This window comes from Chinchilla lanigera, unplaced genomic scaffold, assembly GCF_000276665.1.
Source record: "Chinchilla lanigera isolate Chin_1 unplaced genomic scaffold, ChiLan1.0 scaffold00152, whole genome shotgun sequence".
NCBI classification, from domain to species: domain Eukaryota; kingdom Metazoa; phylum Chordata; class Mammalia; order Rodentia; family Chinchillidae; genus Chinchilla; species Chinchilla lanigera.
In genome coordinates, this window is record NW_004955553.1 from 1219462 (window position 1) to 1247353 (window position 27892).

At 52.8% G+C, this 27892-nt stretch overlaps 1 protein-coding gene across 3 annotated transcripts; it reads left to right on the forward strand.

Moving 5' to 3' along the window:
- On the forward strand, nucleotides 1-27700 carry Kif19 (kinesin family member 19). Of its 3 annotated transcripts, none has more exons than XM_005412230.1 (20): nucleotides 1-169; nucleotides 2011-2091; nucleotides 11078-11188; nucleotides 11966-12053; nucleotides 12348-12484; nucleotides 13267-13392; nucleotides 13801-13995; nucleotides 15249-15395; nucleotides 21025-21147; nucleotides 22263-22428; nucleotides 23042-23213; nucleotides 23328-23526; nucleotides 24109-24325; nucleotides 24404-24525; nucleotides 24975-25108; nucleotides 25260-25440; nucleotides 25622-25709; nucleotides 26206-26570; nucleotides 26697-26925; nucleotides 27094-27700. In XM_005412230.1, the coding sequence occupies exons 1-20, from the start codon at nucleotides 131-133 to the stop codon at nucleotides 27222-27224; spliced, it is 3051 nt and encodes a 1016-aa protein (XP_005412287.1). In that variant the 5' UTR covers nucleotides 1-130; the 3' UTR covers nucleotides 27225-27700. The 3 variants fall into 3 exon arrangements, with proteins under 3 accessions (XP_005412287.1, XP_013364089.1, XP_013364088.1); XM_013508635.1 differs by having other exon boundaries at nucleotides 26772-26925; XM_013508634.1 differs by having other exon boundaries at nucleotides 13801-13938.
- The last annotated feature ends 192 nt before the right edge of the window (nucleotides 27701-27892 follow it).

Consider the following 27892-nt stretch of genomic DNA (forward strand, 5'->3'; position numbering starts at 1 on the left):
CAGCAGGAGCGGCGGCAGCGGCAGCAGCAGCAGCAAAGCGACGGCAGCGGCCCAAGGAGACAGCAACCACCCAAGGAGACCCAGTGGAGGTGCGCTCGGCTGTGCTTGAGCCCTTCCACCCGCTGCAAGCATGAAGGACAGCGGGGACTCCAAGGACCAGCAACTCATGGTAAGTCTCCTTGGAGCTCTTCCTTGCCCCTCCACGACCCCTGAAACCCGACGACCTCAGTCAGCCTCCAGCAGTGTCCACTAAGAGGACAGCAAGGGGCAGGGGCTGAGACAGTCCGGAGCACCTTTGCCCAAGTGCTGGGGAACAGGTGTCTGGAAAGTACTTGGCCTTCTTTTTAGTCTCGAAAGTTAGCCTGACTTCAGCCCCACACCCCAGGGGACCTCACTCCAAAGCCCAAGGAGTGTCTGCTTGGAGCTTGCTGTCTGATCCTGGGAGGTCTGACCCCTGCCCTGAGGTGAACCAGAGGGGACCCCACCTGGCCCATCTGGAGCTTGGAAGGCGCCGAGGGCAACCCCAGGAAGACAGGAGCCCCTGGCGCCAGGGGGGCCGGCATGGCCTTGGAGGTGGATGGTTCATGGGCTGCCACACTGCTACTGTCCAAGTCAGGACTCAGTACTTTAGAGAAGTGTGGGAAGCCAACTCAGGACTGCTGGAGCCCTGGGGCCTGGAACAGAGGAGGAAGTCGGAGGAAGGGCAGGGACAGGTAGAGGCTGAAGGTGGAGATTCCTGGTCATCAGTGGAGCCACGCTGGAATAGTGAGGGGGGAGACTCAGTGACCCCAAGGCCTCTGCTAGGCCTGGGTAGGTGGGTGAGGGTCTTTCTTGCCCCACCGCTGACTTCTGAGACCTGGGAATGGGCCTTTGGCTGTTGCAAGTGGCGGTGTCGTGACTAGAGCATTACTATGCGCATTCTCCACCTCTGTAGGGTGCCCTTGCTTCTCCAATGGGCAGCCTTGGACCCAGTCCCCAGGCTCTGGAACATGCTCTCTGACAGTGGAAGTGGCTTCTTCGCAAACATTTTGCCAAGGCGTGGGGGTGCACACCCGTAATCCCAGCTACTCGGGATGTTGAGACAGGAAGATCACAAGTTTGAGGCCAGTTTGGGCAACTTAGCAAGACCCTATCTCAAAATAAGAAATAAAAAATGCTGGCTGTTTGGCTCAGTGATAGAGTACCCTTGGGTTCAAGCCCTAGTACTGTCAAAAAGGAAAAGAGAAAATGATTTACTCCAAATAAGTGGGGTGCACATGCACGGCTTGATGCCGGGCCAACCCAAGGGCCCTGCCCTCCTGTATGGGGTCAGACAAAGGTGATGTGACAGACACGGAATGCAGCTGCCTCTGAAAGTAAAGGGCAAGCCCCTTAGTGCTACCCATATGCCCAGCATATGTCCTTTTGATCAGCCTAAAAAATCCTCTGCCTCCTTTACTCCAGTCTTGGGGAGCCTGAGCTCAGGAGGAAGACCCACTGTTTCTCTGGCTAAGGAATAGACAGAGGAGGCAGCTCTGGGTGACACTTTCCGGGTCAGGCATGTGGTCACAGGCTGCTAGGATGATGAAGGGAAGATACCTGCACGTCTGTGCTTGCTGCAGACCCCACATCACAGCCCCCAGCCCTGTGCAGTGTCTTCAGCTGAAGTGCCTCATTCACAAAGGCGCTGACAGCACCCGCACCCCCGTAGCTTCAAGTTCAAGCCCAAGGGAGCTGCAAGTGTTTAATTTGGGTGTGTGAGTGAGGCAGACAGTTCTGTCCCCTGGGGCTGTCCCGGAGGCATGGGCTCCTGGGGAGATTCATAGACTCAGACAGAGCCTGACACCCTGTGGACTTGCTGCCTTCCGACCTAGCCAGTGAGTGTGACTCCTTAAGACCAAGGCGCTGGCGTGGCTGGACACTGGGGAGCTGAGGGTGTGCGTGGAGGCAGAATCCTGAGACCCTCTCATCCTCCCTGAGCCTAGCATGGCCTTCCCCTCCTCACTCCGGGGGTCTGATCTTCCCTCCCAGGTGGCGCTCAGGGTCCGGCCCATCAGTGTGGCAGAGCTGGAGGAAGGAGCCACCCTCATTGCCCACAAGGTGGATGAGCAGGTATGTGGGTTTGCAGGCAGGAGCTGCAGGACGGGGACCTGCTCCGGTTGCTTAGGCGGCCGGTGGGCAGGCCGAGCTGTCACAGCCTCATCCTCCCCTCCTCCCTGCACTCTTGACTGCCAACATCAAAGCCAGGGACTCTTCTTCCAGAAAGCTTTCCTCGATTGGTCCAAGGAAAGCTGAGAGCTTTCATGGCCTGGGTGGCTCCTGATCACGTATCTCCCATGGCTTCCCCACCTTACTATGTCTGCTGCCCAAAGAGCAGGTACTTATATGGTCAGAGCTAGAGCTCATCTCCAGCGTGTTCATGTTTGGCGAAGTCCTTGGCTGTCGGTTCTCTCAGCCCTTGTGTCACTATGATTAAAGGACAAGGCAGTAAATATTTATCAAGTACCCATGACATGTTGGGGACCATGAGAAGAGCTAAGAAATCACAGTAAACAGGAAAAGGAAAAAACAACCTTGTCTTCCTCCACTACCTGGAGTCCAGCGTGAGAAAATGTAATACAATCAAGAAGTGAATAAAAGAGTTTATAACTAACGAGGGCTGACAAGAAGTGCAAAGGATTGCCAGGAGAGTAAGGGGGGCCTTGACCTAGTCCTGGAGGTCAGGGGGGGATCCTTCAAGAGTTGGTGCTTGAGTTGAAATAACGGGTAAAGAATAGGTAATTGGGAGTGTGTGCAAGGAGAGATATTCAAAAGAGAGTTGTATGTGCAAAGGCCCTGTGGTGGGAAGGATGGTGAGGCAATTGGGTGAGGGAGAGAAGGGCAGTGTGGCTCCAACCAGGGGCAAGAGTTGTGGGATGAGCTAGAGACCCAGGCAAGGGTCAAACCACACTCTCTGTAGGCACAGCCAAGGTGTTTCTTTGGGTAGGTGGTGGAGGACTGAGGTACCAAAGTAGGGGCATCAGAGACAGATTGGTGCCCTCGGGGAACATGCTGGTACAGTGATGTGACAGCCTGACAGTGAGGGGCTCTGGCTTCTGCTTCATGGCTGCTGGGTGCCAGGACTTCTCCAGAGTGCCAGGGTTCATGGGGTGATGGGATATGCTTGTGAGACAGAGAAGTCAGGATAGCGCCTTGCAGTGTGGACAAAGGGTCATAAACAGCAGCACAAAGTGGCTTCTGCATTTTCAGTGATGCAGACTTGGAAGAGAGTTTCTTGCTGTTCAGCTGCCTCCTCTGCAAGTGGGGACAGCAGTCGTCATGCTTTCTTTAAAGGGCCTCTGGGGGTTGACCTACACATGTGCTCACCCAGTGCTGGGCCCCGGGACGAGCTGGCAGAGCCGCACAGCCCGGAGAAGAAACCTCCATCCGCTTTATCCCCTAGGAAGGGTATCAGGTCCTCGGGTTGGGACAATGATCTCCCTTTCTCACTGCTCCTGGCTCCCAGCCGGCATGGGGGCTGATAGATATTAACTGTTGGGAACACTACTCCCTGTCTAGGGGACGGCCCATTGTGTGCCCACACCCGGCAGACACTGGCTCCATTCTGTCCCCGCGGGCGGAGGAGGGGCTCCTGCGCTGCATCTGGCCTGATCCTTGAGCTACTCCTCCAGCTGGGCACGAACTGAGCCGTGTTGTCAGGGCTGCTCCTGTGTCAGTGGAGAGGCGTAGAGTGGCGCCTTCTGACCTGAGCTCTTTTGGTCCCCAGTGGGCTCAAAGATGGATGTGCCCTAGGGCCCGGCCCAGCCCTCCTGACCCAGGCCTGCAGTTTGAGAGTGGCTACAGTACATGCCAGGCTGAGGTGCTTGAAAAGCAAGCTGTCCCCCTGACAAGAAGACCATGGCAACGAGGAGGTTAAGACACACCAATCCAAGAACCAAGATGGGCAATCTATTTTCCTTGCCCCCCATTCTGATCAGCCCTCCCCAGTGACCCCACATTCGCCTACAGCCCTGGCCCTGAGGGATCCTCAGGCTCCAGGCCTGGTCAATTGCACTGAGGGCCCAGCCTGCCGGTGGAGTCTCTCCTCCTTCCTCCTAAGACCTGAGGTCCAGCAGTCAGTGGGGTATTGAGAGCTTGCCCAGGACAACATGGCTGTGGTGTATCTGTCCAGCCAGGGTGTGGCTGGGCCCAGGCGGCCTGCACAGGGTTCTGCCTCCTCTAAGACGATGGCTTGGGCTATCAACCTGCTTGTTCCCTTGGTTATGGCTGTCATGGCCCGTGGGCCAGGGCTGGGGGCTCCCCCAGCCGGCTTCCTGCCTCCGCTGGGTGATAAGGGAGCCACTTTTCCTTGCTGGTGTCGTCTTAGGCCCAAGGGAAGCCTTGAACGATGCACCCTGGAATGCACTACCGAGGAACTGGCCTCTTGGTGGTCAGTAGGGAGTGGGCATTGCCTCAGCCCACTTATCCATGGGTTTTGAGAGGAGGACTCAGTCACCCTGTGGCTTGGACCAGGGTGAGGGGTCCTATGGCAGCCTTCTTTAGGATGAGGAATTGTTCTCCTGGGGGCATCTGGAACTGGGCCAAGGTGGGTACTCCTCTAGCAAAATGAGGCCAGTGTGCCTTGATTCTAGGGAAGCTGGAGCTGGGGTTTGGATTTGTAAAGGGGCTGGTCAGGTGTCTTGTGGGACTGAGGTCCCAGGGCCCCAGTTCAATTTGGTACGGTAATGAGGATGCCTTAGTTAGAAGGTCCTGCGGTAAGGGTTCATGGGTGTGCAGCGCTTTACACTACCTGTGCACTGGAGAGTGCGCGTTAATCTCTAGTGCTGAAACACAGGATGGTTTCAGAGTTGGGTGAAACCCAGCATCTCTCTTCCTTCATCACGGCTCTTGGTACGGTCCCACACAGCCATCTCCCTGAGGACTGTCTCCTGGAAGACTGCTAGGAGCTCCCTGCTTAACAGCATTTGGGTGGGAGTGAACCTGGAAGCCAGACTCCTGGGGAGGCTGAGCGGGAGGAAGGCCCCTGGGGCTGGGGGTTTCCAGGCTGGAGAAGGAGCTCCAAAACAAACCCCCGACTTGCCCACAAAGCCAGGCCTGCTGACCCCCCTCCTGGCTTTCCAGGTCGTGTTTGTCTGCAGGATTTAAATCAACGAACAATGTGTATAATCCCGTAATTAGCATTTCTCTGCTGACAGCCTAACTGCCAGCGCCCTGCTCCTGGGGTCCTGTGGAGCCCCGCGAAGGCCTTTCAGAAAGGCTGGTAGGGGCCCAGGTCTGCAGGGCGGGTCGAGCACAGGTGGGGAAAGAGGAGCTGGCAGCTGTGGTGTGGGCAGCAGAAAGGAGAGGGCAGAGGGAGAGAGCTCTGGCTCCTAGCAGAACAAAGACTCCGCACCTCAGGCCAGAGGCCCAAGGACCCTACCTTGCGGGTCCTGGCTGGGTGCCCACACACAAGCTGGAGACCCTGTGTGGGTCTCTACTTCCTCGTCAGAAGATGGGAGACTAAGCGCCTGCTCCAGGCACGCCAAAAACTGTGGAGAGGATTAAAGGAGATGATGTAAGGGGACTGTGTCCCCGCAAATGTGAGGCTCTTGTGAAAGATAAATAAAGGATCAGGTGACAGATGCTGAATGCCATAGGCAGGGAGTGCTGTGGGGGGAGCTGCTTTAGTCCACTGGCTTGCCTGGGGCGGGTGGGGCGGGGCTGTCTGCACACCACCCCTCTTGGGGTGATGGCGGACCTTTTAGAGCTTTCAGTGATGCAAACAGCCCACTGAAGCATGCATGCCACAGGTTCGCCACCACTGCTCCAGGGCTTGTCTCTGGAGGGGGTTTCAGATGCTTTATCAGAGTCTCCAGGAAGCAGTGCTTGTAAAATGCAGAATACCAGGCACCATCCAGCTTCACACAATCAGACTGTCTGGAAACGTGGACCCACAAATCTGTATTTTTCACAAATCGGCACCTTCTTCTTACAGCCATGCAGCTATAAGTTAGGGGTAAGGATCCTTGTATCCTCGAAGTACTGTGCACAGTAGCTCAAAGTGGAAAGAACCAAACCCCCTTCAATGGATGAATGGATAAAGAACCTGTGGTACATCCACACCATGGAGAATTATTCAGCCATGAAAAGCTAAGAAGTTCTGATACAAGCTATAATGTGGGGGAAGCGCAAAGACATGACACTAAGGGAAAGAAGCCGGACATGAAGGACCCATTCTATGTGATCTAATTACATTAAATGTCCACAATGGAGCATAGGCAGATGGAAAGTAGGTTTGCCTGGAGCTGGGAAGGGGTGCAAAAGATGGAGAGACGGCTAAGGGAGTAAGGTAAAAGTTCCTTGCATCCTCCTCTGGTCATTTTCTTTTTTCTGTTTTGGAGACAGGGTCTTGGTATGTAGCCCAGTCTGGCCTTAAACTTGTGTCAAGCCTCCTGCCTCAGTTTCCCTCCTGAGTGCTGGGATTAACAGGTGCACACCACCATGCCTAGACTATCTTATAGGTCATCCTTCCTGTCACTGTGAGCCTCACGCTCCTCAGTGTCTTATAGCCAGTAGTTACCTGACTGGGACATCAGCCAGGTATGGCTCTGTCCTGAGCAGCTGGCTGGCCTTGGCTCTATGAGCTCAGTAGGTTCTATTCTGGGCTCCTTTACCAGCCCAAAGGCTGATGGAGCCCAGGATGTCTTGACATGGTGCCTGCTCCCCTTGGGGTGTGGCTATCCGACCTTTACATGGCAGGGAACCTGCCTTGGTGGGTGGATTAGTTTTGCAAGGCAGCTATAACAAAGCACCACAGGCCAGATGGCTTCAACACAGAAGTTTGTAATCTCAGCTCTGGTGGTGGCAGGAAGGGTGTGGGCCAGGCTCCTCTTCTTGACTTGCAGATGGCTGCCCTCTTCTTGTCTTTCCACATTCCAGTGGGAGTAGGGGCACCTTCCCTCTGTGCCTCTCTGTGTCCAGCTTTCCCTCTCTGTACGGCACCAGTCATCTTAGATTAAGGGCTGACCTTACTCTGGTATGACCTCATCCTCATCTTCATCCTCACTGATTACCCCTGCACCTACTGTACTTCCAAATAAGGTCACTGACTAAAGCGCTAGACTTACGGCCTCCACATGCACACTTGGGGCAGAAGGGGAAACACAGTTCACCCTCTCCCAGGTGGGTTTCCACCCAGCCAGGCAGCCTTTGTCCCTCTCTTGTTCACTTGGAGAAGCAGGAGAGGGTGGGTGGGTGGCGAGGAGCCTGGGTCCTAGAGCCAAACATCTTTGAATCTAACCAAATCTCTACTTCACAGTGCAGCTTTCGGTGTGTTATTTACGTGGCCTGAGTCCTCACGTACTGTCCAATTGTAATAATAATAATGCCTAAACCAGGCATGGCGGTGGATGTTTATAATCCCAACACTCTGGGATGCTGGGGCAGGAAGATCAAAAGTTTGAGCCCAACCTGGACAATTTAACAACTTGGCAAGATCTTGAAATTAAAAAAGGGAGGTATAAAAGGGCTGGGGATATAGCTCACTGCAAAAGCCCTGGGTTCAATTCCCAATGTTGGGCAAAAAATTGCCCACCCGTAAGTTGTCAGAAAATGCATGCCAAGCCCTTTGCGTGGTGCCTGGCGTACTCAAAGCTCCTCATAAGAGGGAGCTTTATTTGGTAAATGTCCCTTGAGCCTATGCTATGTGCCAGCCAGGGTGACATTTGGAGGGAGCCCTGGAGGAGGTAGAGGAGGCTGCCGGAGTGAAGGCTGTCGTGTGCTCCAGGGGCTCTCTGGGGAGGGGGGATGGCGCAGCTTCTGCAGACACATGCATGAGTTCCTGGCCCAAGCTCTCGAGTTCCTGCAGGGAGGACAGAAGGTGAGGCTCAGCATTCTGCAGCTGCACACATCCAAGCTGAGAGTCACTGCCCAGGCCTGCCTCTCACCTCTTTACCTTGCTTATTGCCTTCTCTAGAATATTCTCCACTCTCAGCTCTCTCGGACACCTCCTGTTTATTCTTTAAGGCTCAGTGTTGGTGCCACGTCCCTCCCATCTCACCTGGTGTGGCTGGATTAGGTGTCTCCTCCTATGCACCTGTGCTCCCCTGGTTATGAGTGACCCTCGGGGCTGGCACCTTAGCCTGCTCTCCTCGGCAGCCCAGGCACCCCTCCTCATCCCTCTGCAGCTCAGCTCTGGTTCACCTGGTCAGGGGCACAAGGGCCCCATTGTGTCCCAGAGTGGACAGGTACGGGGTGATGCTCTGGAGGGTGGAGTGGGAGCGGGGGCTCAGACAGATGGGACCCAAACAAAGCCCTCTTTCAGTGGGATGGTGGCAGCTGCGCTGACAATGCATTGATGTAGGAGCTTTCATAGGTCAGTGAACAAGATGCCCAGGGTGCCCATGAACTTGGCAGTGCCTGGAGGTCGTGTGACGGTCACTGTTGAGGCTGGGCATCAGTACATATGTGCTGCTCACCCTCTGCAGCACTCACAGCTCCTTGAGGGTCCTGCTGTGTCCACAGGAGCTCTGGCACCTGGATGAGAGCTGGTATGGCTGGCCAGGCTCCTGGTGCATCCCAAGGGAGCTATGTCAGGGGACTTAAAGCCAGTTTCTCTCTTCCATCCGGTCTGAAACTTGAGCAGGGATCATGCGGCTGCAGTCTGGGACAGGGACCAGCTCCCAGGAGAAGCTTAGAGGCCACTGAGGCTGAGGCCCTGAGGAGGTAGCCAGTGAATGGGGACAGGTGGATTCTTGCCTTGTATTTACCTCACTGTGACCTCCAGCCCTTGGGCAGCTGGGAGGGAGCCCAACTTGGTGGCCTTCTTTCCCAGCCTGTCCGGTGCCCTCCCCTCTAACTGGCTCACCTGCAATCCCAGCTGACTGGTTAAGACTGAGGATTCACCTCAGCTGGAGAGTCACAGAAGAGGCTCACCAGCTCCTGGGGGGGTGAGGGCCAGCAATGGGCACAGGCGTGCCTGCTCCAGGAGTGCGTGGAGTGCAAGTGGAGGCTGGTGCAGGACAGACACAGAATGCACAGGGGGGAGCGTGCTGGGAGTCCCCAGGTCATTTCCTCCTGTGACCAGGCCTCCTGAAGTCCCGAACTTGGCAGGTAGAGCCAGAAGGATCCACGGAGGACACCCTAGGCCCATGCGGTCAGCTGCAGTCCCAGGTTGGCCTCTTGTCACCTCACCGTCAGCTTCAGCGCCATCCTTGTGTGTCCCCTCTGACTGGCTCCTCCCCATGCCTCGTCTGTTCTCAAGCTCTACCTCTCCCACTGACCCAGACAGAGAGCACAGCTGCTATCTCTGCCCCTTGGGGACCTGGCTCAGTTCTTGGCCCTGTTAGGACTCAGTTTACCGCCTTGCACAGCTTCTTATCGTCCAGGGCCTGTGGACAGCCAGGGCTAAGGTGCACAGAGTATGCGGGGCTCTCTGGATGATGCTGACTGCTGATGGACCCCAGCCCAAGGGGTCCCTGAGGGAGCAGGGAGGGCTGAAAGGACATTCAGATGATGCACGAGGGCCAGCCCAACCTGCCAGGTCTTGACCCTGCAGCTTTGTGCCTCAATTTCCCCACCTAAGAATAACCATGAATTCACATGCTGGGCTTAGGAAAGATCAGCTGTTGTTAGTGTAACTGGGAGTAAAGGCTGCCTCCCTTCCCCAGTAAAGGAGAGGCCGTTGGGGGCTCGGACCAGCACCCTGGCCCTGGGAGCAGGCCTCGCCTTATCTGCAGGGCAGTGTGCAGTGGTGTATTTACTCGGGCCATCTAGTGGGCTGGGACCCCAAGGAGCCCTGGGACTCCAGCACAGAGCGTCACTGAGAGGTGCCTGCTACCCTCGGTGGGGCCTATGTGGTATAGCAGGCCAGGGGCACGGAGAACTGATGACCTTCTCCATAGTGAGGATGGGATCAACACTCTCTCAACTTGTCTTTTGTGTCCTGTTTTGGTTTTTAATTGTAGCTTCTTGTGCTGCTCTTTTATTTTTACCACTCTAGACATGATGGCAGAGTCTCGGGCACAGGGAATTGGTGATCTTCCCATCCCCAACTCTACCTCCTCTGTCCCTCTTTTGTGTGTGTGTGTGTGTGTGTTTCTTCCCGTATCAGGAACCGAACTCACGACCTTGCGCTTGCCAGGCAGGCGCTGTGCCGCTGAGCTAAATCCCCAGCCCCTTCCTCTGTCCCTCTTAACAGTCCCTAAGCTGGGAAGCTCAGCCAGGAGGATCTCAATTTTGAACTCAACCTAGGCCACTTAGTGACCTACAAAGGTTCAGTCTCAAAATAATAACAAGGGTAGGGAAGAGATGTAGGTCAGTGCAAAGGCTTGGATTCCTGAACCTCTGAGCACTTAGCAGGTGTCACACACGTCTCGTGGGAAATGCACAGCCCTGCAGGACACAGTAGTGCTGTCCCATCTGAAAGAGGAGGAGATCCAGACTCAGGCAGTGCTTGTGGAAGGCTACTCTGCTATCGAGAGGCAGGGCTGGAATTCAGTCTGCCCTCGCTGTGCTCTTTGGGCCCTGTTTTCCTCCTCCCTATATCCCCAAGCTCAAGCCCTTCCGTGAGTCTTTGAGTGTCTGCTGTCATTTCTGGGAGCACTGACTTCCCCACCTATTCCTAGCTGGGACCCCTGATGAAGATCCTGCCCCTCCATTTCCACATGGAGCCCAGAACAAAGCTTGGAACACTGAGGACACGGGCAGAGTGGGGTGGCCTAGGAGATTGTTCTAGACAATGGGTCTGCAGGCTTTGAACCCAGGTCCCAGCTTTTGAGCCCCAGGTCCTCCCCTCACTAGTATGACCTGGACTCCGGACCCTAAATTCCTCCGCTGTGCAGTAAGGAAAAACAATTGCTTCAGGCAGTACAGCACTGCTGATGCTTTTCTTGTGGGGAAGAGCTTTGCAATTAAGGGATGGGACCTGGATCTCAGACCTGCTGTGTTTGGGGCAGCCCCTCAGAGCTCTCGGCTCCCTTGGGACTATACCAGCCTTGTAGGGGCCGCACCCAAAGCCAAGCATCTAGACCTGACACCTGGAGATCAGATGGGAGCAGAAACGAGCCCAGGGCTCTGGGGACCCTTGGTGACTGTGGCCTTCCCTTGGGGATCTTTGCAGATGGTGGTTCTCATGGACCCAATGGAGGACCCTGACGACATTCTGCGGGCACACCGCTCCCGGGAGAAGTCCTACCTCTTTGATGTGGCCTTTGACTTCACTGCCACCCAGGTCAGAGAGAGCCTGGGTCTGGGCCTGAGACATGAAAGAGCCCCTTGGCACCCTTTGCCCCACCTGGCAGGAGCACTCAGGGACTCTGCCACTGACCCTCACTTCCTTCCATCATGTGCTCCAGGATTAGAGTTCTAGAGCTTTTCCATTTGGGGAGGTCTACATGCGTTTTGGTTTTTGGAAACAAGAAACAAAACCAAGAACCTACAACTAACAGGCAGGTGCCGTGCCACTGAGCTATATCCCCAGCCCTGGTCTGCATGTGTTTGCATGGTACCTACACCTGTACACCGGTGTGGTAGGCACACCTGGCCTCCTGCCTAGACATGCTTGGGTTAGCACACACACACACACACACACACACACACACACAACTGCCTAGGTGCAACACTCCATGGCTGGCCCATATCCAAGCCGGGGGCAGGAGCTTGAAGCACATATGGCAGGCAGAGGAGTGTCGGGAAGCTGACACTCTCCCAGGGAATCCCATCTTGCCCATCTTTGGGATGCTCCCAGGAGCAGATGCAATGTGTCCTCAGGGCTGGGGGCCAGGAGCCCGTTGCAGGGGGAAGTGTCTCAGGTGTCCTGAGCTCTCATGCACCGTGGTATTCCCCAAAGGGTGTAAGTGGAGACATCCTCTCCTAGAGTTGCCTTACCCTTCTCCCCAGCCTGGGGCTCTGCGGACAGGAAACCCTCCAGGGCCAGCATTGCCTGTGGGCATCTGTGCTCTGCCCCATCTGTGTGCCGGGCCCTCGACCTATCTCCTGTTCCCTGCAGGAGATGGTGTACCAGGCTACCACCAAGGGCCTCATAGAAGGCGTCATCTCAGGCTATAATGCCACTGTCTTTGCCTATGGTCCTACAGGTGAGGCAGAAGCCCAGACCGGAACATCCCCGTCATCCCACCCTTAGGAACCAAGCCCCCTGCCTGGTCTCATCTGGGCAGGGATCAAGGCTATGGCTGATCCAAACCTCACCCAGGACCCTCCAGCTCCAAAACCCCATCCCCTCCAGTGTCCTCATCCTTCTGCCCCTCACTACCACCTGGCCATCTGGGGACCCAGACTTGGGGACAGGCCCAGGGTTGCCAGGAGCATCTGCCCAGCAAGGCCTCCCCCTGGTCTCCATTCTGTTCACCCATAACCCTGCTCTGCCCCAGGCTGTGGGAAAACTTACACCATGCTGGGTACTGACCATGAGCCGGGCATCTATGTTCGGACCCTCAATGACCTCTTCCGTGCAATCGAGGAGACCAGCAGTGACATGGAATATGAGGTGTCCATGTCTTACCTGGAGGTGAGCCCCCACCCAGGCCTGGGTTAAGGGTGCACAGGACGGGTCCACCTCCCTGGAGCTTGTTACTGGGCGGTTTCCTGGATGGCCATCATGACTACTCTCCCACGAGCATGTTAGCTCCACCTTCCACGAAAGGAGGCTCAGAGAGGATAGGCAAGTAGATCCATGACACACAGCAAGTGAGAGAGCAGGGATTCAGACTCAGGACCTGGTGGCTTTAAAGCCAAGCGTGACCTCTTGTCCCACACTCCAGAGTGGCCTTTGCTTTGCAGCCCTCCCATCCAGCCCTCCTTACCATGCTCCTGGGCCCACCCCTGGAGCACACCTGTCCACATTGAGTGTGGAAGAGGCAGGAGACCTGGCCAGCAAGCTGGGCTCCATCTGGCTCCTCCGAGAGCCGATAATCTCCCGGATGACAGCCCGGGAGGAGCAGCGAGATAGGGCTGCCAGCTGGCGTTGACTGAGCCAGCAAGACTCCCTTTGCCATGTGTGGGGCCACCCGGAAGCAGCCTAAGGTTGCCTAGCAATGAGCAAGGCTTCTCGACCTGTTCCAGCCTTTGGTCAGGTCTCTTCATCGGTCGAGCACCCGGCCTGAGAAGTCCACTAGGTTCTAGAGCCTCCAGGAATGTCAGCTTTGGAGCCTGGGGCCCACAAAGCCTGGACACCTGGCCCCTTCCTGCTGGCGGGGGTCGGGGGAGAGTGGTGGTGGGGGTACTTTTCCTTACATGGACCTCCTGACCTTGGTCTCCCTTCTCCACTCTCCCCCTGACTGGTCCCATCAGATCTACAATGAGATGATCCGGGACCTCCTCAACCCCACCCTGGGGTACCTGGAGCTGAGGGAGGACTCCAAAGGAGCCATCCAGGTTGCCGGAATCACCGAGGTCTCCACCATCAATGCCAACGAGGCGAGTCTTGTGTGGCCAGTCAGGGGTTGTGAGAGGGACACTCAGTGAGAGGCGACAGGAAGTGAGGGACTGGGGCCAGGAAGCCACTGGCTCAGTGGGGGCTGGGCCACACGAGAATCCTAAGTGGTATTGAGAGGGAAACTCACGCCTGCCATCAAGCCCCAACCTCGCTGACCCTGAGGGGGTGACCCGGCTGCGCGTCCTCCCCTAGTCCCACAGAAGCCCGCCTACTGGGGAGCTGAGGCGCCCACCATGGCCCCTCAGACACAGAGGCTAGGTCACCCCAGCTGCCCTTTTCCAACCTCTTAGATGCAGGAGCCCCTTCCCCTGGCCTGGGCTCCTCCCTGCTGCGGGACATCTCCACTGGTCCCCAAGACCTCCATCGTTCCCTTCCTCCTACCCTCCTAGGTCATGCAGCTGCTGATGAAGGGGAACCAGCAGAGGACCCAAGAGCCCACAGCTGCCAACCAGACATCCTCGCGCTCCCATGCTGTGCTGCAGGTGGCCGTGCGCCAGCGCAGCCGGATCAAGAGCATCATGCAGGAGGTGCGGCAGGGCCGCCTGTTCATGATCGACCTGGCCGGCTCTGAGCGTGCCTCCCAGGTGAGGCTGGCTCTCGGGACAGGGCAAAGACATCTGTCCCAGAGGAAAGAAGGACCAGGGAAAGTGCTCCCCGAAGTGAGGCTGGCTCTCCAGGGCTGGGGGAGAGGCTGCTGTGGGGGGACAGCGCCCCAGAGGTTGGGAGCGGAGAACATCCGGCAGAAGGATGAGTGGGAGCCCCAGGGTGAGGGCCAAAGGAGTGTCCTCGAGGCCCAGGAGGGTAAGGATGGGCTGGGGTATCCTGCTTGGGGGACAGGAGGGAGGGGGGTCAGGAAAACAATGACTGGGCCAGCCGAGGCGTTTGGTAGTGGGGAGAAAAGCCCCTGACTGAGGGACTTGGGCCGAGCTTGGGAGAGGGGTCCCCCAGTCATATGGTGGCCTTGTCACCGCTTCTCCAAGTATTCTTGTTCTCCACCACGAACCCCTGCTTGCCTGATTCAGTGACCCTGGGTGGCCACATCATCACACAGAACTTGGGGTTCACAGTCATCAGACAGAGGAAGTCGAGTGATGTCACTGTTAGCGCTGGAGAAGTGCGGGCTGAAGAACCTCATGGGAGAATGAGCAAGGTTTCCTGTGCAGTTGGGTTAGAACAGGGTGAGGTTCAACAAACTCATCCCTCCCCACGAGTAAGGCCTGGAGGCCTTCCTGAAGGGACGGGGAGCCTGGGAGGACAGGGTGTGCAGTGCCAGAACCAGCTGGTCCCAGCTTCTCCAGGAGGGCTGAGGTGGTTTCCGACTGGTGACAGAGGCCCTGCTGCCTTAACGCCCCCTGCAGGCCAAGAGCGGAAAACCCTGATCTCTGCACTTTCCGTCTCTCAGGCACACACATGCACACCCTCCACATTCCCTCACACATACATCACACATCTCTCTTTGCTCCCTGAAGCCTGTGACACTCTCTGGAGCCAACTCCAGTGGTGGAGGCAGCCCAAGGGAAGCCACTTGGTGGACCACACCTTCTGGCAGCACCTCCTCTGCAGAGACTAAGAAGCAGCTGCTCAGCCCTGCTCAGAAGCCTGAAGCCCACAACTCTTGTTTAGAGACTCTGCTGTCCTCTTACCTTCTCAAAAGTCTTCCAGGCCCCTGACAGGAGGGCGGGACAAAGCTTAAGTGTCACATCAGTGATACATCCTGGGGCCCCAAGGGAGAAAGTGGGATTTATCACCAGGATCCCCTGGGCATTTTGAGGGGGGCGGAGGTGGAGCTCCATCCCCTGCCCCAGAAGGTCACAGTTATGTCCTCTGCTGCTCCCAGACACAGAACCGTGGGCAGCGCATGAAGGAGGGGGCCCACATCAACCGCTCCCTGCTGGCCCTGGGCAACTGCATCAATGCACTGAGTGACAAGGGCAGCAACAAATATGTCAACTACCGGGACAGCAAGCTCACCAGGCTCCTCAAGGTACCACACGGCTGGGCCCAGGCACTGGGCACGAATGGTCAGGCTGCCAGGTGTGCAATAAAAATGCAAGATACCTAGCTGAATCCTTTTTCTGCATCTATGAGATGATCCTGTGATTTTTGTCCTTGCTTCTGTTTACGTGGTGTATTATGTCTATTGATCTGCATGTGTTGAACCATTTCTGCAGTCCTTGAATGAATCCTGATGTATGATCTTTTTGATGAATTGCTGCATTCTGTTTCCCGTATTTTATTGAGGATATTTTCATCTATGTTCATTAAAGAGATTGGCCTGTAGTTCTCTTTTTTGCTTGGGTTCTTCTCTGGTTTTGGAATCAGGGTAATGCTTACTTCCGGAAATGACTTTGGAAGTACAGCTTCCCTTTTGATTTCATTAGAGTTTGAGGAGTATTGGTGTTAGGTATTCTCTAAAGTTGTTATAGAATTTGAAATGAATCTGTGAGGACCTGAGTTTTTCTTATTACTTTTTCAGTTTCTTTGACTGATAATGGATTATTCAGTATTCTTATATCTATCCTCTTGGTTCAGCTTTGGTAATTCATATGTATCTAGGAATCTATCCATTTCTTCTGAATTTTCCATTTGGTTAGAGTTCAGGTTCTCAAAGTAGCTACCATTGATCCAGATTTAGGCAGAATCTGTTATGATTTTGCCATTTTCCTTTCTAGTAACATGGATTTGGGTAAGATAGGTTAGGAGTTTTTGTATTTTGTTTATTCCTTCAAAGAACCAACTCTTTAATGCATTGTTTCTTTATATTGTTTGCTTAGTCTCAGTTTCATTAATTTCTGCTCTGATCTTTATAATATCTTGCCTTGTACTAGCTTTGGGTTTGCTCTTGTTTCTCTAGGACCTTGAGGTGCACATGATGTTATTTATTTGAGCTCACTCTGTTTTTCTGATATGGCAATTCACTGCTATAAACCTTCCTCTTAGGATTGCTTTCATTGTGTCCCATAGGTTCCAGTTTGTCATACTAGCATTGTCATTTGATTGTAAAAACTGTCTAATTTCTTTCCTAATTTTATCTGTGACCCATTGATTATTCAAGATGGTACTGTTTAATTGATGTATATTTGCCTAGTTTCTGTGGTTTCTTTTGCCATTGATTTCGAGTTTCATTGCACTATCATCTGATAGCATGCATGGGCTAATTTCAATTATTTGCATTTACTGAGCATGTGTTATGGGCGAGCATGTGGTCTATTTTGGAGAAAGTTCCATGTGCTGTGGAAAAGAATGCATACTTTGTTGTTGTTGGGGTAGAACGCTGTGTAGATATCTATAGTAAGTCCCCAACTTATGAACAAATTCCATTCTAGGACAACGTTCATAAGTCAGATTCATTCGTAAGTCCAACAAAGTGAGTCTTATTAAACACTTTGACACAAACATACAATGTAAAGCATAAAAGAATCAAACACACAAAAATACTGTAAATAAGTTACTTTTACTTTTATAGTTTTCTTAAAGTGGTAGTACAAACAACAACTGTAAATAGTGTATTGCTTTGTGCTTCCTAGCAGTCCCCTCCATATCACCACTGCTTGTCCTTCTGCTTCCGGACATCCTGGGCTCTGACCGAGCACTGTCCTACTGTACACTATGACACTGTATAGTAAGTACACAGCATTACAACTATGACAGTGTCCGGCAAACACATGAGTTATTTTTGCAATTTGCTCACATCTACAAATACTCGTAATCCAAGGTCTGTTCATATCTGTGAAAGTTCTCCACTCAAATGTTCGTAAATCAGGAAATTACTGTACTAAATCCATTTGTTTGAAGGTTTGGTTCAACTCTGATAATTCCTTGTTAATTTTTTTGCCTAATTGATCTGTCCATTTCTGACAGAGAGGTATTGAGGTCCCCATGACAATGGTATTGGTGTTTATCTGATTTTTCATGTCCATCACAGTTTATTTTATGAAGTTGGGTGCACCAGTATATTTATAATTGTTATCCTTTCTTGTTGAATTATTCCCTTAGCCAATATGTAGTGAACTTCTTTGTCTCTTCTGATCAGTTTTGGATTGAAATTCACTTTCTCTGAAATTAGGATAGCTACTCCTGCTTTTTTCTGGGTTCCTGTTGCATGAAGGATTGTTTTCCAACCTTTGATTTTTAATCTGTGAATTTCTTTTTGAATTAAATGTGTTTCTTATATACTGCATATCATTGGATTTTGTTGCTTGACCCATTCTGCCAATCTTTATCTTTTGTTTGGTTTTGAGACCATTCATGTTGAGAATTATTACTGAGAAGTATTGATTTATTCCTATCGTTGCATTATTTTCCTGTTGGTGATTTGTTTTTATTTCCCTTTTTGCTTAGCTGCTCACATTGCCAAGCATCATCATTCTTTTTGACTTATTGGCATTGTTGGCTTGTCACTTTCTAGGATATCCTTGATACTTTTTTATAATCTTGGTTGGTGGTCATGAATTTTTTGAGGTGCTCCTTGTTATGGAAATACCTTTTTTCTCTGTCAATTTTAAAGGAAAGTTTTGCAGGGAACATAAGCTAGTGTTAGAAGTTGTTGTTTTTTTAGGGCTTGAAATACTTCACTCCAAGCCCTCCCGGGCTTTGTGTTGAGAAGTCTCCTGTATTCTAGTGGGTTTACTTTTTTATATGATTATGTGCCTTTATCCGACAGCTTAGATTTTGTCCATCTAATGGACTTTTGGTACCTTGAGTATAGTGCGGTGTGGAGAGGTTCTCTTTTGGTCAGGGTTATTTGGGATTCTGTACACCTCCTTATCTGTATGCTTATTTCTTTTTGTAGATTTGGGAAGTTTTCTGTGCTTTTTGTGGACAGGTTTTTTATGCCATTTGTGTTGTCTTCTGATTTTTCACTTATGCTAATTACTCTGAGGTTAGTCTTCTTTGCATCATTTAGCAGCTGCTGGATCTGTTTTTCACATCCTCGGTCTAAGGTGTCTGAGTAGTTGGTCTTTGAAGGTGTCATTGTCTTCGAGATCTGAAATCCTGTCTTCACATGGTCTCTTCTGCTGCCCATACTTTCGATATAATTTTTAATCTCCTGGGTTTTTGATTGAAATCTTTTCAGGGTTCTAATTCTTTGCTAAATTGGTCATTCACATTTGTATAGTTTTGTTTAGGTCAGCTAGCTTTTAAGTAGTGTCTTCTGAAAGCTCTTAGATCATTTTGATTACTACTTTAATGATTTGTTTAGCTATAACTTTGATGATCTTACTGAGTACCTCTTTGATCTATTTTTTAACCTCCTCTGTTATCCTTTTGAGTAATTTGGGTGTATCATTTACACTGTTCTCCTCCTTGAATGTTCCTGAATTGGCTTTAGGGGAGTGGGGAGTTTTGGGAAGCATTTTGTTGCCTTTTCTTCTTATATTTCTATTAGGGTTGTCGGTTTGTATGTTTTATTTTGTGCTAAGGTCTGTGGATGCTTATAGTGTAAAGACTTTCTTGTTAGTATAGAGTTAGTATATAGAGATCTCTTTAGCCTCTTTTCAGTGATGTGTTTAGGTGTAGCTCATTATAGTCCTTTGCCTCAGCCCCAAGATCCACCCACCTTGGTTACTTTGGTGGGGGAGGATGCAGTATCATTGGCCCAACACTGAATTGTCTAGGGATATTGTCTTCTATTGTTTATGTCACGAAGGTAATTTGAGTGTTAGCTTACAAAGAAAACCCATTAATAGCAACAGTTATGCCAGCTTGGTGATATCAAACAAATCAGCTACAGTGGCACTGCCCAAGACAAATGGGCATACATACCATAAGAACCAATTATGTACCACACTTAACCCTAGAGAAGAAATCCACAATTAAGATATAAGCATTGAGACAGCCCAGGCATTGAATTTCAGCTTCTATGTACTAAATGCGACAGCTATAGCTCTGCTAAGGGCAGAAAAGAATTCAACAGTCATTTTATAGTTAACTATCTAAAGGTTAATAAAGATTTACGGTTATACTATTAAAGACATTAGGGGTTGGGAACTGGGAAATGCAAGAAGAAAAATTTGAAACCTTAAACTATATGATATAAGGAAGAGAGAAAAATGGTACAAGGGATCCTATTGGGGAGTAGAAGGATGTTTATAGGATTAGGTAAAGATAAAAGAAAAAACTGACAAGAAACAGAAGACAAAAGACAAAGATGGAGGAAAGAGGAAATTATATGGGGAGTAGAAATATCAGAAAAAAATTAAAGGCAGAAAAATTAAAAGAGAAGAGGAAAAAATAAAGAAAACAAGATTAGAAGAAAGGAAAATACCCTAAATCTCAAGAAAAAAGAGAAGAAAAACAAAAAACAATGCACATTAAAAAATTCTTTGTGATTTTGAATGTGTGGTTTTCTTCTGGGATCTACCATTTTGGGGTGTGTCTGGTTCAAGATGTGGCCCTGACCACACATAGGTAAAGGAGATAGCTAGACTCCAAGTCTGTGCTGGATGCAGGTACCAGCAGACAGTAAGTAGGATTATGGTGAGGGGGCCAATGTGGTGATTTTCAAATCCAGAGTAATGTAGCTAATCCTGGCCTCTCTGGTCATGGGAACAAGGCCTATGTCCTTTACCTCAAACTCTTCAAAGAGTTTCTTTCCAGCCTGCTCCCCAGGGATAGCTGTCTTTCACCCAGTCACTGTGGGAATGTAACACTGGGAGCCCTGAAGTGAGACTGTCCACACCTACTGAGTCCTGGGTTAAAACAATCAACCTTTCCCTGGAATGGCATCCAACCAAGCACCCTCTCCAGGTTTAAGGCAAGTGCTTGGACTGGAGTCATTCATCAGCTGTTGCTGGTCAAAGGACTCCTGTGGGAGCAGAATCCCATGCTCTCCCTACAGCTCACAGCACCCACTGCTCTGTCCCACCTTCGTGTTTCTCTCTGAAGCACTCTGGAATCTCTGGCTTCTACTTTGTCTGTGTAGATTTGGTCTCCCTTTCCTGCAAGCCATGATCTCTGGGAGCTGGGGAGAAAGTACAGATTGCCCCGCCCCCCTGCACTGTGTTCTGTCTCTTCAATTTCTCTGTAGCTTTTAGGTTTCTTGTCAGATCCTTCCAGGTTCCCAGTGATCTAGTTATCTTTCTTTCTTCCCCGAGTTACTATTTTCCAATGTTTGGATTCCAGATCTTGGAAAGGCTGAGTTGTCGTTGCTTGCCACTCTGCCATTTTCCCCTAGTCCTTTATCTTGTCAGTGATTCTGTGAGTTAGGAGAGTTCCATTTGCAGATGAGAAATTTGCACAAGGGGGCTAAGGAGTTTTTCTGAGGGCTCAAGCTAGTAATGCTAGAAATAGGATCACCACTGAGGTCTCTTTGGTCGAATGTCATAGCAACAACTTACATGATCTGAGTCAGTCTGCCATTGTGGCTATATCCACAAGGCAGAGAGTTGCAGGCAGGGGGAATGATGGCCATATTCCAAAGTAGCTTCTGGGTCTCCTAGCTGGCTTTCTTCCTCCCATGTTGTTTGCAATGTGCAGTGTGTGTGTGTGTGTGTGTGTGTGTGTGAGCGTCTGTGTGAAAAGGAAGGAATGTAGGGAAAAAGTGAGCACATACCAGGACAGGGTCAGGAGGCCCTCTCAGCTGACCACATTCCTTGTCTCTCTCTGTCCAGGACTCACTGGGGGGGAACAGCCGCACTGTGATGATCGCCCACATCAGCCCAGCAAGCACAGCCTTTGAGGAGTCCCGGAACACCCTGACCTATGCCGGCCGGGCCAAGAACATTAAGACAAGGGTGAGGCAACATGGGCTGTCCCTCTGGGCACACTTTCCTGGGTCCAGAATCGAGCTCCTGGACTGATCCCTTCTACCCACCCCATTCTCTCCAGACCCAGCCACCATGGCACTGGCCTCATTCCCCAATCGAACGTCACCCCTAAGCACTTGCCCTGCACCTCCACCCCCTGCATGTTGACCCTAAAACCCTCACCTGCCTCTCATTGCAGCCCAGCCCCTGCATCTCCCCTTCCTCTCCAGAGGTCCATTCAGACCTCTGCATTTCAAAGCTCCTCCTCATAGCAGTCATAATAAGAGGTGGCCCTTACTGAGTGCCTGCTCTGAGCTCTTTGACATATTATCTCATCTGATTTCAAAACCAAGCAAGTGTTACTGCTTCCCCATGATACAGTTTAGACAGTGAGGCTTAAGAATGGTAAATGATTTCCCAGCTGGTCAGTGATGTCTTAGAGACTAGAAGTAGGTCTGCCTGGTTCTCAAGTTCATGTTCCTACTTCTCTGGTGAACATGGTGGGACCCTGACATCTAGTATGAAGTCTCTGTAAGATTGAATGCTTCAAGCTGTATTCTGACTCTTCAGGAAGTTCATGGGGGAGACATAGTGTTGACTAGTTTATTGGTAGTTGAGACAGTTGTTAGGTAGATGGTGCCAGTAGGGGTGCGGGTAGGGGAGACTGAGTAGTACTGTGAAGTATGGGGAGAATATTCCAGAAGGTGGAAAGTGGTAAAGTTGCAAAGGTGAGAAGGAGTTAGAATCTGTGGTGGATATGGAGGACCAACAGGAGCGTTTCTTGACTAGAGAGCAGAATAATTGTTCGGAAGCAGTAACTCAGAATAAACCAGAGCCTGGTGAACCGTCAACACCAGGTAAAGGAAGTAGGGCATTCCATCCAGGGAGTTGGGAGCCACTGAAAGTTGATGGGCAGAAGCAGTGCTTTAGGACTACAGAGCTAGCAGAGACATGTTAGATGTGATAGGAAGAGGTGGAGTTGGAGGCAATGAGGCCATTACTGTCACCAGAAGGACCGGGACAGAAAGAAAGGAAGAACAAAGGAAGGCCCCTCAGGAAGGTCCAGGAAGTATATGGAGGTAAGCCTGGTGTTCTCCCTGCAGGTGAAGCAGAATTTACTTAACGTTTCCTATCACATCGCGCAGTACACTAGTATCATTGAGGACCTGCGGGGTGAGATCCAGAGGCTCAAGGGCAAGATCAAACAACAGGCTGGGTGGGGCCCAGCCCCAGGCCCGCTGGAGCGGGGTGACATCCGACACATCCAAGGTGTGTGAGTGGGGACAGGTAGTGCTGACCCAGGCTCTCTTGGGCTGGGTAGCCTTGGTTGGCACTCAACTGCTCTGAGCCTTCCAACCTACCCTTGGAAAATGGGATCCTGATCTCTGCCATGGGGAGCTGTCAATCAGGTGGGATCACATACTGTACTACGCATTTAGCTGTGCAAGATTTCACACTGGGGGGCTGCCTGGTGGAACACTGGGGCCACCACCTTTTTACAGTTAATATAAAGTGCTGCTGTAAAGGTGAGGGGAATCTGGGTCCTATGGAGGAATTGGTAATACCTTTGGGGTACAGCCTTATGACAGCCTTTGGGGGTGGGAGTAGGAGGAGGTCTTTCTGGAGGAAGTTCTTGGACAGGAAGTGGGTGCAGTGATTTAGCAAGAAAGATGGGGGCCAGGGATATAGCTCAGTGGCATAAGCACCTGCCTGGCAAGCACAAGGTCCTGAGTTCGATTCCTGGCACAAAAAAAAAAAAAAAGGAAGAAAGATGGGGAAGGCCCAGATGGGCCTAGAATCCTTAGCCTGAGCCTGCCCCTTGACTGACCTCCCTTCCCACCCCCATCCCCCTCACCCCTTACCACACCCCCACCCCTTGCAGCCGAAGTGCAGCAGCAGGGTGAGCAAGCAGAAATGAGGGTACTGCATGCACAGCTCACTAGAGCTTTCCAGGAGCAGACGGATGTGCGCAGGCGCCTGCTAGAGCTGGAGAAGCGGGCCGGGGAGATCGAGATCGAGATGGAGACCTCTTGCCACTTGCTCACCATTGCTGGGTACACACCCCTCCTTCCCTCCAAGCCCCACATGGGCCCAGGACACCAGAGCTGGGAGATGTGGGTGCACACTGTCTTATGGCCTCAATCTCGTATCTCCCTGGGATGGAGCAGTTGGAAGCGTAAGAAAAGGCGTGGAGCCCTCAAATGGTGCAAGGAGCTGAGGAAGGAGTCCTACACCAAGGATGACAGTGAGAAAGACTCAGACACAGGCAGTGACGCACCAGATGACGTAGAGCCACCTGAAGTGGCCTCAGCCCGGGAAAGCCTCACTGCCCTGGTGGACGAGCAGAGGAAGCTGCACAAGGAGAAGGTGTCCAGGGCTTGGAGGGCATGGGGGATGAGGAGCGGCAGAGCAATTGGGGGCCAGAGGAGGAGGAGGAGGAATGGGAGCTCAGGCTACAAACCCTGGGTGACCTTGCCAGGTTCTTTAACCTCTGTGTGCCTCACATTTCTCATCTATACAATGCAAGTGGTCATGGTGCAGCCCTCATAGGGTCTTTGAAGTGATTAAATTAAAGCCTGGCACATGCCCAGGTTCCAAACATGGTAGCTAACATGATAGGGCTTTCGGGATAACAGATCTTTCCTTTCTGTTGTGGAAAGCATAAGAAAAGGCACACTCAAGCCAGAGGGGCTGCAGGGTATTATCAGCCCTGAAGGTGTCACGGGGCTGGGGTTGAGCAGATGTCCACAGAGCTGGCTCCAGCAGAGGATGAGTGGTAGGGCAGCGAGAAAGTGGGCAAGGAGAAACCACTTTGGAAGAGCCCCTGGTTACAAGGTCCAAGACACAGCTCTGAGGATTGGCAAGGAGCTAGAGAGTCCGGGGGCTGGAAGGGCGAGGGCAGGAAGGGCAGGTGGGCACTGCCTGGTGCTGACCCGGCATCCTCCCCAGTTGGTGTTGCAGCAGCGCTGCCGGCAGGAGCTGCGCACACGGTGCCGGTGCCTGGAGGAGACGCTGCTGCGGCTCATTGGCTCCGAGAAGCAGCGTGAGGTGCTCAGTTTGCTGTGCTGGGTACATGAACTCGAGATGGAGAACACCGAGATGCAGTCACAGGGGCTGCTTCGCGTCTGCGACAAGATCATCCAGGCCCAGAGGCAGCTCATCGATGGTAAGGCCTGTTCCCACTTGACCAAGCTGCTTAGGAGGGCCAGCGGGCCTATGCTGAGCCCCGCCCCTTCCCCCACAGATTACAACCTGCCAGTCCCCCAGCACCTAGAGAACCTCTGCGAAGTGTACCTGCAAGAGCAGGAGGAGGGTGGCCTGGAGCAGGCCACCGTCATGGGCCGAGTGGCCTCCAGGGCCCTGAAGGTGGGCAAGGGGGCAGCCGTGCATGTATGCACATATGCCAGGGAGGGGCTACCACCCACAGTGGGATACTAGCTGGCTGGAACCCCAGAGAGTTAGTGTCCTTTCCTTCTTACTGCATGCCTAGCAAGCCCAAATAAGGTCCTTATCCCTAGGCATTCCTTACTGGCATTTGTCCCCACCCAGGATCTGAGGGTCAGGATTGGCCATCTGAGATCTCACAAATGGCCCCAGATGACCTCTCAGCAGGCCAGGGCATTAGGTGGTGCCACTGAGGCTTCCTAGCAAACTGCAGCTTCCTCCTGGGGATCTAGGACCCAAGCCCATTGCCCTTCCAGGGCTTCTAGCCCATGTGATAGCCCTTACTGCTCCGTGTGCCTTTGTCACCCTCTGCTGTCACGTGGTCCAGGACCAAGTCTTCTGATTGTTCACTCCTGTGCTGCCCTCCCTAGGACAGTTTCTTGCCCCAAATTATCCCAGTGGAAGTCACACTGACCTCAGACTCTGACCCAGAGAGCGTGAACACATTGCATTCTGAAGCCCAGCACCTGCAGAACACCACCCTACCCCCCATCACTATGGAGAGGTGAGGCCGCTTCCTTCAGTTACCTTTTGTACCCTGTCAGGGGCAGGGGGCAGTGAAACCAGATCAAGGGGTCAACAGGGAAGATGCAGACTGAATAAACGGGAGGTCTGGAGCCAAGAGTCCCAGGTTCTTTTTCCCTTTACACCAACAGCCTCTCTCCTGGGAGGGCCGACCTCAGTGCCACCAGCCTGGTCAACAGCCACCCATCCTCATCTGCCATCATCAGTAAAGCGCCCCTTGCCTCCAAGACCAGACCCCGGGCTTGGCCAGCAAAGAGCTCCTCTGTGCCCATCCCACCTCCCATCCCCGTTGGCAGCCTGGTGACCCAGGAGGTGAGCTCCAGGCACCCACTGGAGCTGCTGCTGGGGGTGGGTACACAAGGGTAGATAACCTACAGCTGCAGTGCAGTCTTTCCAAAACAGCCACCCAACCCTGAGGTCTGCTGTCTCTGCCAACACAGGGTCCCTGCCGTGTTCAAAACTTTCTTTCCTCTTCCCAACCACTTCACTCCAGGCCCCACCCTCAGACAGCCTGGGCTGCCAGATCCACTCTTCCCCCGCCAGCAGTGAGAATCTGTCTGAGATCCCCTTGTCCCAGAAAGGTACGTGTGCCCCCTGCCTGGCATCATCTAGCTGTTCAGATCACCCAGCCCAAAGCCCGGTCTTCCCTTTTGACCTGCAGAATACACCGTGCATTGGGTGCTGCCTATTCTGTAGTCACCAGTGCCCCCTGGGGTGTTAGCTCCCTGCTTAAGGACACAGAGAGATGGGAACACAATCAGAAAGCAGAATGGGGACACCTGACACCTAAGATCACACCCCCTCCACTCAATAACAGTTGTAATAGCACCAACTGAATCTCTGTCCCCCGGATAAAGTAGGTTAAGCCCATTGTCTTAGTAACCTACTGGGTTAGTCTTGCCATCCCTGGTTCCCAGAGGGAAGTAAAGCTGAATGTGTCCCAGGTTTCTTAAAAAACAAGTAATTTGGGTGCTGGGGGCAAAGGCACCCTGGCTCCTGCTCACTTCTGCCGTGGCAGAGGAAGGGTGTTGGGAGGTGGCCCTTGATCCTGGGTTGGGATTGCTGTGTCCTTTGCAGAGGGAAAGGAGATCCTGACCGGCACCAAGTCCATTTCAGTGAAGGCTGCCCGGCGGCGCTCACGGGCCCTGGCCAGAGAGGGGCGCCATCTGCTGGCCCCTGCCACAGAGCGCAGCAGCCTGTCCCTAAACTCACTGAGCGAGGCTGATGATGCAGGGCCGCCCAGCCTCACGCTGCACCGCGCAGCCAGCGAGGACAACCTGTCCAGCAGCACGAGCGAGGCCCCCTCCCAGGCGATCAGGCAGCAAGGTGACGGCCCTGGGCCCTGGCTGCGTGGCCAGAAGAAAAGCACAGACAAGAAGAGAGAGGAGTCACTGGAGGCAAAGAAGAGGAAGCGAAGGTCCCTTGAGGTCGCAGGGCAAGGGGTGAGGCAAAGGACAGGGGCGAAGTGGGTGGGGTCCTGAGGGCTGAGTTCCTCTGGAAGCCCCAGGGTATCTCCAGCCCTGCACCGCCCCCGGAGGCAGCATCCTCAACAACGCCTACATCCCCAGGCTGTCACTGTAGCTGGGACAGAGGCCTACACAGCTCATGGCGTCACCTCACTCACTGTTCTCCAACCAACGCAGCTGTCCCGCCCCAAGACACACGTCCACCATCCCCCGGAGAGCACATCGGACCACAAGGTGCCAGCATGCAGGCACCCAGCACCCAATAACCAGCACCTGGGAAAGGTTGTGCTGCCTTTGGCCAAAATCAGACTTCCTCCAAGCGAGGGCACCGGTCAGTACAAGCAAGGGAGGGAAGGGGAAGCCTTAGCCAGCCCAGGGAGGAGACCATCAAGCTCCTGCCCCTGTACCTGCCCAGTGATGGAAGCTTGAGTCTCAGTATTCAAGAGGTTGTGCCCCTAGGGAGTTCAAGCCACTGATCCCGGCTCTTTCCCTGTTGCAGGCTCTGGGGACACCTTACCCCTTATTGTTACCTCCAACACAGCTGGCATTTCCCGACGACCTACTCATGGGCCTCGCCTACCCCATGGCTCGAGCACCCACTGCAAAGAGGGGCCCTTCCGACATAATTGAGGAGCTCTGCCTGGAACCAGCTATTCTGCTCCCGAGACTGAATGGGGTGTAGCTGGGAACGGGAAATGGAAGGTGGGCAGATGGGGATCACATGGGAACAGGAACTCAGAAGCTCAAAAAGCCAGGGCTCCTGAAACCCAGAAACTGTGGGGGTGTCTGCCCAGCCCCTCCATGCTTTCACTGTCAGGGAGAAGGCGGTAAGCCCAAGAGGCACAGCCTTCACCCTGGACGCAGTACTATTGCCAAAACCCTGCACAGACCTGCGGCCAGTCTCAGCCCTGGCAGTGGGGCAGGGAGCTGTAAGCAGACCGAGCTCCTGGGCCCACACCTGGGCCAAGGGAATGGTGGGTCACCGGAGAAAGGGCTGAGGGGCCTTCACACAGGATGAGGTGGCGTGGGGAGGGAATCTGGGTTTGCTACTTTGCAATGGCTTTTCCTCCTTCCTTTTTAATAATAAAATCTCATTTGTGTTTTCATGGTTGTGTTGGAAACCAGACCTCATCTAAATGTGGGACAACAGCCATGACTAAGATTCAAGCATCTCCCTTCCTCCTCCCCAAAACACCCTGCTCTCCCGCTGGCTAGGGAAAGGAGTTCTCTCCCAGATCCAAGGCCCCTCCCCGGGAAAGTCAGGGCTAGAACAAGGTCCAGTTTATGCTCTTATCCCA

Excerpts from the sequence above, each read along its gene's own strand:
- Kif19 (XM_005412230.1), top strand. The coding sequence starts at position 131 with ATGAAGGACAGCGGGGACTCCAAGGACCAGCAACTCATG. Across the intron at positions 2,092-11,077 it reads CCCACAAGGTGGATGAGCAG|ATGGTGGTTCTCATGGACCC; the intron begins GTATGTGGGTTT and ends GGATCTTTGCAG. Across the intron at positions 13,393-13,800 it reads CCACCATCAATGCCAACGAG|GTCATGCAGCTGCTGATGAA; the intron begins GCGAGTCTTGTG and ends CTACCCTCCTAG.